At 35.3% G+C, this 13,917-nt stretch overlaps 1 protein-coding gene across 1 annotated transcript in view; it reads left to right on the forward strand.

The window, feature by feature from the left end:
* The window catches only part of LOC149791888 (protein disulfide-isomerase A5-like), a 110,903-nt gene that overhangs the window by 46,122 nt on the left and 50,864 nt on the right, over positions 1 to 13,917 (forward strand). Inside the window, exons 12-13 of the mRNA XM_089970394.1 lie at positions 91 to 158; positions 8,435 to 8,516. Of these exons, the coding sequence (XP_089826520.1) occupies positions 91 to 158; positions 8,435 to 8,516 (150 nt within the window). The remainder of the gene's footprint in view (positions 1 to 90; positions 159 to 8,434; positions 8,517 to 13,917) is intronic.

The following is a 13,917-nucleotide window of genomic DNA, read 5'->3' on the forward strand; positions in this document are numbered from 1 at the left end:
TAACTTTTTTATGGGATCAGTGTATATTACAGTAAAAAAAAATATCAGAAAATAGTAATTTTCACTACTTTCCTCAAAAATTTCTTGCAGGGTGTGGTCACTGTAAAAAGATGAAACCAGAATATGAGGCAGCAGCAGCAGCAATTAAAGCAGAAAATGTAAGTTTATTTTCTATATGCCCAACACAACACATAGCATAGTGTGTAATGATGTCCAGTCATCTGTATGTCCTTCTGTATGTTACTAGTTTGTCTTCCACACTATAACCTTTGTTGTCCACGTTCCATAGTTATGAAACATTGTGGATAACTTGCAGCTAGAATAAGAAATTGAGGTGGTTTTTTTTGTTTCTTTTAATTGATTCCAGGTTGAAATGGTCAAATTCAAAATCATTGCGACTGAAAAAAAGGAAAATTGTTTACACATAATAACTCAAGTTCTCCACCATATATCATATTTTCTGGCCTATAAGTCAATACTTTTTGACTTAAAAGTCAGGTCTTTGTCTTATACTCTGAATCAACTTATATATGGATTATGTCATTGAAATTGCATCGACTTGTATATGGATTACGGTACCCGGTATGCTATTAAAATTGCTGTATAATCAGCATAATCGAAAACAGGTAACAGGTATTTTCTTACTTCTCAAACATGAAATAAAAGAAAACAATTGCCGGTAAAAAAATCACCAGGCCACATAGCACACTTACGGTTGATACCCTATAGTGTATTGTACTAATTCAAATGATTGTTTGTTGCTATAAAAGAAATGAAATAATTTTGTTTTATTCATCCTTTTTAACCATACCTCATTCTTCCTGATCACATTTTAGCAACTGGTCCATTGATATTTGTTTTTCCAGTATACTGTTGGACACACGTGAGCGATTACCGGTATAGCTTTCTCATTGATCTAATTGATCCTACAAAGGGATGTAATCCATATTAACTCAAGCACTCCATGATTATTTATAAAATACTGTAGATTATGCTTTCTAGTGAATCCCCCAGATCATGTTTATAATTGTATTTGACAAAGTTTCTCAAATAAATGTTTTAAACTAAACCACCATATTTCATGTAATTTTTCGTAAATGAAAAAATAATTATTAATATTAATTTCAGTGTATGAAAAATTATATGGAAAATAAATAATTTATCATTTTGTGGTTCTAACCATGTACGAAAAATAAAGGGATCTTACCTGAACAAATTCTACAGAACATGCACTATTCGACAACCTAACGGTACAAACGTACAAAGTAAACGTATATTTTCTATCTCATTCTGCTCTCAACTCACAAATCTAATTACAATAAAAATAAAAGTACTCAAAAAGATATTTGTTATTAGTGAATGAGAGAGAGAGTTATCTCTGTGTGAAAGCCCGTCTGCATTTAGAGCATATGTAGCTGTTGTGTAATGTTGGCAAAATGATAGTCCTACGTGTAAGACGTATCACATTTCATTATGTTTTAGTGCGCACAAAAGTCAAAGCATAAATATCAGCATCGAGGGCTTACATGTAGGACTAACAAAATGATTAATATGGTTTGAACATGTATTAGTTACGGGTACTATTTATTGGTAAATTTTATGCAATGATGCGAGTCCACATTGTCGAGAAATTAAGTGCAACTTGTACTTTTGCAGCGGCAATAATCTCATTATAAAATTGCAGTGAAAAAAATAAAGAACTTCAAATCACGTTTTAGTTAAGGCGCATGAGCACATGGGCGCGCGCGTGTGTGTGTGTGTGTATGCAAGAGATAGAGAGATGAAAAATAAATTGTCCTTGTACAAGACCATATTTATTCAGGGTGGTTTTTATTTGTAGCTTTTGCAAAGAGAAAAAAAGACTGTATTTTGAGTTACTTGACGATTGTGATAACCGTCATGTATTACAACCCTACTATATTCCATTATCAATGAACACAGCTAAATCAACAATTCGTTCTTGTTTTAATTATGATGTGCATCATCACAACAACCACATGGCTATGCAGTGTTATTTACACGATAATTAAACATGCTTTGCACTTTGGTTATTTCAGTTGAAACCAGATTGAGGGCAAGAATTGACAGAATATGTCAAATCAATGAGTCTGCAAGTATGAAAATTAAGGTCTTTAGGGAAATGAAAATCTGTCAATGTGCTATTGAAGCCGTTGCCCATGCAGAATTTGTTATAAGAACAAGCAATCATACGCATTACTTGTTATTCAAACTCACCAATAAAGATAATAGAGGGGTATATCGTTGAATAGATTTGCAATATAATGTTAATTATATCCAAGTCAAAACAGAACAAACACTTAAAAGATTGTATATGTATATACGGATTGATTTAACGGAGTCATTGACTTTAAAATTTACGATAGAAAATGACATGGTTTTTATATTTTACATTTGTATGACTATAATGAAACAATAAGACTAGTTGACCAAGGGTCTGTGGTCTTCACTTTAGCATGTACTAACATGTAATTTTTATTGTATAAGAAAACATCAAAGGGCTTCCAGACTTCTTTTAAAATGCATGTGGTGTTTTGTTATGGTGACGGACTTTATAAGGAGAACTAAATAACAATAATATTTAAAGGTATGTTCTGTTAAGTCCTTTGTCCATTTGTTAATAAACACCAGTAGATATTGTAATGACAATAAGAGAGATTATGCATCAATCATTGTATTTTCTCACAAACAATTAATTATTAATTTTTTTAAAAACAATGGCAGTATGGTATTATCGAGCTTTTTTTTACACTTTTCCCCACTTAAGAAGTCTCTCCTCATTATGGATTATATGTGTGCAAATATCAGTGCTGAGACAAAGGTGAAGATTGAAACCAAAAAGGCATCATTAGGCATTATCCCAGGTGGTGTGACAAAGTTATTATAACCATTAGACATTTCCGTACACTGTTTCAAAGCTGAGCTTCGGAAGTTGTGGGAACATTGGATGATGGCAGGCGAGCACAGCGTCACAAAGACAGGATGTATGCAGCGCACTACATATTCCCAGGTTGCATATTGGGTTAATGATGCAAGGGACAGGGTTCCTGAATGAGCTATTGTAAATGGCGTTGCCAAAGCAGAAATTTTCAGCAGGATAGAGAAGCCAGATGAGGATGATGAGATGGAGGCAGACGATAATGAGAACATTTCCAATGATCTGAGCCCTGAGGCAGCCACCATTTTTCATTTTGACGAAGACCTCAAGGGATTTTCAGATATTGGAGATGATCAAGTGAACTCTTAATCATTATTTTCTTAATTAGAATGTGGAACAGTTCTACAGATAATAAAATGAATCACAACATCAATGTGCTTTCAATTGTAATTGACATATAAATAATATGTATTATAAAACTATTTTGAAGTCTCTTAATTTGCTTCACATTTCTGATTTCCCTATGGATAGCCTCATTTCCCTATTGTTAGCCTCACTGAGTTTATCTCATCTGTTGAATCTTGCACTCAAGACTGGTTTCAACTGGAATAATCAGGTTCAAGCTTTAGACCTTTAATTAACATGTACATAGCATGCACAGCCATGTGGCTCTTGTTGCAATGGATATCATAATTAAAACAAGCATGGACTGTTTATTCAGCAAAGTCAGTTGATAACAGAATATAGCAGTACCTTGTAAAAGGAGTAAAATCACAAGCATGTTAGCATCGATGATGTAATTTCACGATTGCCGGTAATATGGAATATCATACAGTGATACCATTAATATTCATGAAACTGGAAGTTACTTGAGTAAAATATGAGGTCAAGTTATTGACCTGGCCTCGTCTTATACTCTGAATTGACTTAAATATGGAGGAAGGATGGAAAATTGACAAAATGAGTAAATTTGACTTATACTCTGCATCGACTTATAGGCTGGCAAATACGGTACAGTTACCAGTATTAGTGGGTAGCATGCGCTTGGTTTGAGGAAGAACCCAATTGATTTTGGAGTCAAAAAGTTTAAAGTTACCCTGACTGAAATAATAAATCATTTTCACACATGACATACATAAACCAAATTTTAAGGATGTCTTCCACTTGGGACAAGGAAGAGGACTTTGGAATTTGTGGTCCAAATTTCAGTGACTGAAAGAAAATAGAATGTTTTCTACACAATAATTTTTTTTCTTCTACATCACAGATCTTGCCCAAACCTTTGGGATGGGTTGTAACTTGGTAAAGCAGTATATCAATTTCAGAGTCAACAGGGCAAAGGTCAGGGTTTTTCTGACTGAAAGAAAAAATGGCACGTGTCAGTTTTCTACATATAGGACATTTAAACATTGAGTATGCTTGTAAAGTGCCATTCACAGTACTCTTGTAGCAAAATGTTAATTCATATTAGTGTCATAACATCTAGTTATAATTGTTTTTCACATTGTAGAATAACACTAAATATCTCGTATCAATATCATATTTGTTTTTCATTTTAGCATAAAACCAAGGTGTGAAAATCTAGCAAAATTAGTACACATTTGTGAACTTGGAGAGCAGTGATGCAAAACATTTCCTGCAAATTAGTGTAAAGTTGATCATTTAAATATGTGCTTTATACAGAATACGATTTTTATTTAACTCTTAACCTTTAAAGTGCATGTCAATATACACGTCATGCTGCAAGTAAAGGCCTTGTAGTACTCGTTGTGAAATGTCGGTTTTTCAAGTGATGATTATTTACACATCTGGGTACTTTGGTTCAATATGAATGGTTGAGTTTGTTAAACTAAATTTGATTGGCTTATTAGGCCCTGGAACAAGCATTCTGTCATAATTTTAACCTTGTATTCTACAAGGAAGATTTGCAACCCCTCCTATGAAAATGGCACCAAGAGGCCTCTAATGTGCCACTTACCTTGCCACTTTATTTTCCTCTTGACCTTGTGTGTGTCAAATTGGTATTGTCCTCATTCATGACCCGAGACATCCACTGTTGGTTGTCCCCTCCCCCAATGCTGCTCCTCAACACCATTTGTCAGGGGGAGGCAAATCCTATGACCTTAGTGAACCGTCAGATTTTTGGATTTGCTCCACTGCTGTGTGAGTTGGGGAAAATGTGAGCGCGGTCTGTAATTAAATCAGTATGTATCAGTAGTAATGAGTACCGCTCCGGTGGCATAGTGGTTAGAGCATCCACCTCAGATGCGGGAGGTCGTGGGTTCAACCAAAGACTTACAAAAATGGTATTAACAGCTTCCTCACTTGGTGCTCAGCATTACAAGTTTAGTGTTAGGACTGGTCGGCCTGGTGTCAGGATAATGTGATTGGGTGGGACATCATGCTACATGTCTGCGACATGATGCCCTAGTGCTAGACATCACTATAAAAACTGTCACACGGCAGACATCGTAGCGATATGACTGAAAAATTGTTAAAGCTATGTTAAAAATCCAAATCACACACACACAATAATAATTAGCAATTCTGCGCTAACTGTGGAATTTCTTACTGCTAAACTCGCTCGACAGCAACTTGAGGCAATTAAGAATTATCTCCCTGTCTGTCATTCTGTCAAGCAGCAGCTACAACAGCATCAGGAATCTTGGGTGGAATTTGCTAAGGACAGGCGGAATTATTCAAGCCAATCATGGAGACCACCAAGATAATAGGGAAGATCGCAGAATGTTATAAAAAAAACAAAAAAGATCATTCGAGAGACTGCCGAGGCAACAGGAAAAATTGCGGCACAGACTGAAGAAACAGAGAAGTTTCTACATGGGCTTCAAGCTGAAATAGGTGCTGCTCAACTACAGCAGATAATGGAGAGTCTCCCCAACACTGAGAGGGTCTTGCAGCTATAAGGGATAAAGAACAAATACTTGATATTGCTGCGTTTGGGTTTAACAAAAAAGATATGTGAAATCTGAGTATGTTAACACATTAACCCCAGGAGGTTCTTGTCATTTTCGCCTGAAAATCGAGTAGGAAACACATTTTGAAAGCTATTTCTGAATAGATCCGAAAACACCAAATCCCCGGTGATCTTTGAATAACTTACTGCCTAGTTGTGTTAGAAACATCGTTTTTCATTGGCTATTTGACTCGCGCATGAGCAGAAGGGTAAAAGTTGGAGTTTTTTCTTCTTTTTTTTTTCGCTAAACGGAGCCATTATTTTTGTATCGAGACCACTCTTTATTCCATATGCCTATCTTATCCTCCTTTTTGCAAAGGCTCGTCTATTTGTTTGTAGTTCATACCGGTTTGCTTTAGATCTGAGACCAAAAAGTCTAAAATCTGGACACAAAATCGGACTCTGACCACAGGCGAATTTTGGTTAGAAAAAAGTCTGGTCCAAAAAATGAGTTTTTTTTAAAATCTGTATTTTGTAGTGCAACTAGATATTCCAGTATATGTGGTATCATTGTAGAGCTACATCTGTCTACCTTTCTATAATACCACCCATTTTAGTGTATCGTGCATGACCATGATGCTACAGAGCTCGGCAGTAATCTACTACCTCCTGCCCCGTTAAGTCATCGCTAGGGGTTAATGTGTTAAGGATTTTTTTAAAATTGGCGTAAATATATGTTTTGCATTATTTGCAGTGCTCCACAAGTCAGATGAAGTGATGATGAGGATTTTAGCAGTTTTAGTACAGCGATAGATGCCAAATTGCAGAAGTAATACTAACAGAGAAACAAAGACAAGAAGATCAGAGTCAGAGATAATGCTGACATGTGGCTAATCCAGATTTCAACTTAGGATTCACAGCATGCCGATCAATGCAAAAGATTTTCATGTGTAATTCCATTGTCACATATCTTTGGATTTGCAGAAATGTTTGTAAAGTTATCTTCGAGGCCAAGCATACAGTTGTACTTGTATGAAAGGCTACCACTGATGACACAGTCTGATACCCTGTCAGTGATGCAGGTAAAGTAATACTGACAAAACTTTCATTGTGGATGCCAAAAATGATACCGTCATTGACCAAAGAACAGTGGTTACTCTCTTTTGTGGACTCAGGTGGTAAATCAACGTCGTCATGGCTGACGATGACCACAGATAGTGTTCAAAGTACAATTAATAGTTTATTCTTATGTCAAATAGCAGGGTGTCTATGCACAGGGACATATATGCATTGCATTCCAAGATACTGCTAGTGTAAACTCACAAACACACAGTACAATGATGTTTGAAAGACTTGGTGTTTCTGAAGTTCCACTGAGAATACACGGACATATAGAACCAGCTGAAGGCATAATACTGTATGTTGATAATAATCATGTTGCACGTGCATATCATCATTTGATGACACTCATGGGTCATGATCAGAATGTTGATTCTGGTCTACAAATATCACAGCTGGTGTATCCAGTCTATTACTTTTCGCTGGAGCACATGGATTTATTTAGACAATCTCATTGATATACACTTCCAAACTCATGTGGAAAGAGGAGCTATTGCTAATTACAGAGCAATTGCTGTTATACCCTCAGACAAGACAATGCTGCTTGAAGGTTGTTGGTGGATGAATGAGAGTCATTGATGCACCAGTGGAAAACATGTAACTGGATCACTTGATATCTGTTGCAAAGCCCTCTGAGTGTTTTGGAAGCAGATATGATCAGTAATTAAATATCCCATGATATGTCATATCAACATGTCAATGTTGCTATGACACCTGATTAGATTTAAAAGCTGCAAATAGCAGTGAAAAAGAATTCTGGGATAAAACATTTACTGAAAGCAGCATCATTGCAAGGCCCAAATAATTTATCACTGACAGAACGTCAACTCAGGCACTTCAGTGATGCCAAGAAATCAAAGACTGGTGTTGGACTTGATCTTTCTGTGGGTGCCATTAAGGACACAGCCAAGACAGTTGGTATATTTCCACTTCTTGTAGCTATGATGGCATTGATAGCTGCTGCAGCCCCAGCTGTTGCCAAAGTAGCTGCACTTGGTGCTGTTGGAATTTCTGCTGAGATGGCATTAAAGAAAGCTACAGATACATGTTACCTGACAACACTACTTTTACCTTCACCCCATGGTGTTTTATACCAGGACTGTCATGGCACACATTGGCAGGGGTGGGGGTTATGATGAACAGTGGATGTCTCGGGTCATGTACAAGGATGCCTACAAATTTGACACATATTCAAGAGGAAGATAAAGCAGCAAGATAAGTGGTACATTAGAGACCTCAATTTATTGTTTTTGACATTGGTGCTATTTTTGTAGGAGGGTTTGATTTCAGAAATGGGACGCTAAGAGCTATAGGATTCCCCTCCTCCCTCTACTGTATTTATACAGTAATATAACAATGGTTATGACTTATTTTATGGTTCATCTGTAAAGGATTGTACTTTTCAGATTATCCAGACTCTGCATTATTGGAAACTGTTTTAAAAAATCTTTTGACAATTTAGAATTATTTTTTATTCTAAAAATAAAATTGGCTTGCCTTTTCAGATTGATGCAGTATTGGCAGCTGTTGATGCCACAAAAGAAAAGCGGTTGGGAACAGAATATAAAATACAAGGATTTCCTACAGGTATAACAAATTTGACTATTAGCAGAGATTTCTTCGCATGCTAGATACTTCCAAGACAAAATGCATAAGATATACAGTATTTATATTACAAGTGCAGTAACCACTTTCGCTTAACAAAACAGACACCAATACTGAGGAAAGTTGTACTATTTTAGTTTATTTAATAAAAATGCTTCAAAGCTTCTGTATATGTGAAGATAGTATGTTGCCAGCATGTTTATTTTACACAACTTATTTGATGAAGTTTGCAGCAAAACACACAAACATTCCAACAGCAAAGTAACAAAAGTATGAATATCACTTAATTTATTCCCCTTCATTTTGTATACATTTGACGGAAATATAACAGCTTTACCTTAGTTTGTTTCTTTTATCTTATCCTTCATGTGTATGTTTATTTGGAAGGGCTCAAGTTTTTGCTGCAATTCTTTATTTTTTAAATTTTAGAATTTTACCATTATTATTCACCCATAACCTGTTGTGCTTGTGTGCTATTGAACACTAATATGTACATACATTTGTTACCATGCATCGTATGCATATACAGAATGCAGGAAACACTCAGCTATGGCACACATGTTCCAGTTCCATGTACCTCAAAAGTATTTGTGCAAACATGTGAGAATCTCACATAGCTTCAATTTGTAATGACTTGTTAACTAACAAAGACTGTATCAAAAATTGTTTCAGTTATCATAAGAGTAACCTCATTTCCTTTTTGGCAGCATTAAGAGGCTGTGTTAGGACTGGTCATCCTGGTGTCAGGATAATGTGACTGGGTGGAACATCGTGCTACATGTCTGCGGCATGGTGCCCCAGTGCTGGACATCACTATAAACTGCCACACTGCAGACTTTGTAGCAATATGGCTGAAAAATCGTTAAAGCTACGTTAAAAATCCTAATCACATACAAACACACACACACACACATGCTTCCTTTTTGCTGATTATACGTTTTTGTAGAGTATGTTTTATTTTTTTGCTCAGTATATTTATCTTGATTTTTGGTACTTTTTTATCAGGATGTCTGGCCTTTGCCTTATGCTCCAAATCAACTTGTATACGGATTATGTCATTCAAATTATTTTATCTTATGTCTTGTAATTTTGGTATTTAAAAAAAAGATTCTTCCAAATTAAGAAAAACGTTTAAAGAATTTATTTGGGGAAGATATTGTGTATGCAAAAATAAAGGAACCAAGATCGAGAAGGATTTAAAAATATTTACATGATCTTCACTATTAAATTCATGTGCATGAGATGTAATTGTGCCAAAACAGCATGCATTAGTAATATATGTTGTTTAAGTTTGTTTACATTTATATGTATTAGAATAGATATGTTAGAAAACAAGTAACCATGACAAAAGAGACATAGGTATTCCATCACATCTTTCTTCTTGCACCTTGTGATCAAAATAAAATATGCCACAATATGAGAGAGAGGGTTCACGCTGATTATGATCTTACTCATGTACAAGGGCAATACAATATTCCATTATCAATAATACCTCTGAGTAAACAGTTCCTAGTTTCAATAATGATATCCATTCACAGCTGCTAACCCGCACGATTTTGGCATGAATTTCAAAACTCTTACTGCATGCAAAAAAACCATGAATTCCGCAATTCTCAATTGGTTTAAATCAGGAATAAAATAACTTTTATCCTGTTAAGTGCTAGTCATGATATCAGCAGTGGTCACTGATGCCAATAACAGCCCCGTACTGTTAGTTGTAATATTAGAGGACCAATATCCAATTGTTACTGTTTGCCGTGTAGCAAGCATTTTAAAGTATTCAAATCTATATTTAGAACAGAAGTTTTACAAATACTTGTGAAGAAATCTCAGGCCAAACTGGCATTTTGCTTTAAATGGTATATGCACATACTCATAGCAACTGTAATTGTTTTTAAACAAGCACTAAATGAAGACCACTTTTTCAAGTCTATATGAATATAAATATTGTGAATATTTAAATATAAATTATTTATCTTTGAAACTGAAGGAGTATAGTTTGTGTTTTTGTAGTCCTCATTAACTATTTTATTACTGTTTTCTCTCCTTGACAAAAGCTTCACTAAACAGGGACACTAAGGTAGAAAATAGCATGAAGGGCTGAAATTTCTCTCATATTGGGCATATTTTTTGTTCACGAGGTGCAAGAAGAAAAATGCAATGAATTACCTATGTAGCTCTCTATCTCCAAAATAATGCAGTGGAAAAAGCTTGTTAGCATCAGTGATGCAATTTTCCAATTGCCTGTAACCAGAATTGGCATGCTGTGATACCATTAATATTTATTAAACTGGAAGTTACTTGTGAAAAAGACAAAGCCAATGTATTGATCTGGCCTCATCTTATTCTCCAGAAGTTCAGTTGCATTAGAACATAATGTAAAGGTGAAAATCTTGGAAAACAGGAACTCTGCAACAGAACATGTCCTTATGAATAATGTAAATCACACTTGCTCATGTTACATGCTTTTCGTGATGTATTCAAAATCCCGAGGTTCCTGTATATAGACTGGTTTTTTAATTCTTTTCAGGTTTTTGAATAAATGTGTATGGATTTTAATGGAAACTTCATTAGAGTAAAAACCTTGTTATTATGACCATCTTTACAGAATTTGACATTCTTTACCACTGTGATGGATGGCTGTAAATTATAATATACAAACACTGTTTTTACAAAAGCTTTTCATCACTATTTTGTACAGTAAAAATTTGATAATAATTGAAGGATGATTACTCATGAAATTTACTTAACTTTCAATAAATGTATATTTTGGCATAGGGTCCAGCAATTTAAAATGATTAAAATAGGTTAACTTCATTTTCTTGTAATACTCTTAGCTGACTATCTATCCCAAGGGAAGCTCATTAGAGAAAATGGTTTGGGAATATCAGTCGCCAAGGGAGGATCATTACACAAAATTGGGTGGATATATTAATTGCCACGGATGATCATTAAAAAAATGGTATGGATATATCAGACAAAATGGTAAGGATAATCAACCCCCAAGCGAGGATCATTACACAAAATGGTATCGGGATATCAATCCACATTGGAGGATTATTACACAAAATGGTATGGATATATCAATCCTCAAGGGAGGATCATTAGCAAAATGGTATGGGTACATTAATCCCCAATGGAGGGTCATTGCACAAAATGGTATGGGTATATCAATTCCCAATAGAGGATCATTAACAAAATGGTATGGGTACATTATTCCCCAATGGAATATCATTACACAAAATGGTATGGGTATATCAATCTCCAAGGGAGGATTATTACAAAAAATGGTATAGGTATATCAATTCCTAATGGAGGATCATTACACAAAATGGTATGGGTATATAAATCCCTTTGGAGGATCATTACACAAAATGGTATGGATATATCAATTTCCAAACGACGATCATTACACAGAATGGTAAGGGTATATCAATTTCCAATGGAGGATCATTATACAAAATGGTATGGGTATATAAATCCCATCTGGATCATTACACAAAATGGTATTGGTATATCAATTCCCTATGGAGGATGATTATACAAAATTATATCGTTATATAAATCCCCATTTCTGGATCATTACACAAAATGGTATGGGTATATAAATTTCCACTGGTTGATCATTACACAAAATGATATGGGTATATCAATTCCCAGCAGAGGATCATTTCACAAAATAGTATGGGTATATCAATCCCCATTGGAGGATCATTACAGATTTTCACAAGGCAATTCTTTTATTTAAAATGTCTACATTAAACTGCACCAGAGTATCTTCAGGACTTACTCAGGCATTTTTCAACACAATACCAGTTGAGATCAATATCACATGGGAACCTCCTAGCACCAAAATCAAGAAAAGAGCAACTTAAAAAGAGCTTCCATTACTCTGGTACAGTTCTGTGGAACAAGCTTCTACTCCTTGTTAGTACAGTTCTGTGGAACAAGCTTCTACTCCTTGGTAGTACATTTCTGTGAAACAAGCTTCTACTCCTTGTTAGTACATTTCTGTGGAACAAGCTTCTACTCCTTGTTAGTACAGTTCTGTGGAACAAGCTTCTACTCGTTGTTAGTATATTTCTGTGGAACAAGCTTCTACTCCTTGTTAGTACATTTCTGTGGAACAAGCTTCTACTCCTTCTTAGTCAGTTCTGTGGAACAAGCTTCTACTTGTTGTTAGTACATTTCTGTGGAACAAGCTTCTACTCATTGTTAGTACATTTCTGTGGAACAAGCTTCTACTCCTTGTTAGTACAGTTCTGTGGAACAAGCTTCTACACGTTGTTAGTATATTTCTGTGGAACAAGCTTCTACTCGTTGTTAGTACATTTCTGTGGAACAAGCTTCTACTCGTTGTTAGTACATTTCTGTGGAACAAGCTTCTACTCCTTGTTAGTATATTTCTGTGGAACAAGCTTCTACTCCTTGTTAGTACATTTCTATGGAACAAGCTTCTACTCCTTGTTAGTCAGTTCTGTGGAACAAGCTTCTACTTGTTGTTAGTACATTTCTGTGGAACAAGCTTCTACTCATTGTTAGTACATTTCTGTGGAACAAGCTTCTACTCCTTGTTAGTACAGTTCTGTGGAACAAGCTTCTACACGTTGTTAGTATATTTCTGTGGAACAAGCTTCTACTCGTTGTTAGTACATTTCTGTGGAACAAGCTTCTACTCGTTGTTAGTACATTTCTGTGGAACAAGCTTCTACTCCTTGTTAGTACAGTTCTGTGGAACAAGCTTCTACTCCTTGTTAGTACAGTTCTGTGAAACAAGCTTCTACTCCTTGTTAGTACAGTTCTGTGGAACAAGCTTCTACTCCTTGTTAGTACATTTCTGTGGAACAAGCTTCTACTCGTTGTTAGTACATTTCTGTGGAACAAGCTTCTACTCCTTGTTAGTACAGTTCTGTGGAACAAGCTTCTACTCCTTGTTAGTACAGTTCTGTGAAACAAGCTTCTACTCCTTGTTAGTACAGTTCTGTGGAACAAGCTCCTACTCCTTGTTAGTACATTTTTGTGAAACAAGCTTCTACATGTACAATCTGCTAAAAATATTACAGTATTTAAGAAGAGACATCATGAGCATGTATGTGTTTCTAATAGATAATATAATTCAGTATTTTAATACTATACATGTTAAAATACACAGCAGTTATTGCTGCCTTCATATAATGTGCATTGTTATACTCTCCTTAAGAGGGCATCAAGGGAGAACGGTCCTTGACTAATGATTATTATTATTAGTAGTAGTATTATTGTTACACAAAATGATATGGATATTTCAGTCTCCAAGGGAAGATCATTACATGAAATGGTATGGATATATCAACCTACAAGAGAGGATGATTACACAGGATATTATAGAAATAATACCCTATCA

Source organism: Sinohyriopsis cumingii, chromosome 9, assembly GCF_028554795.1.
Source record: "Sinohyriopsis cumingii isolate HCF-2022 chromosome 9, ASM2855479v2, whole genome shotgun sequence".
Taxonomy (NCBI): domain Eukaryota; kingdom Metazoa; phylum Mollusca; class Bivalvia; order Unionida; family Unionidae; genus Sinohyriopsis; species Sinohyriopsis cumingii.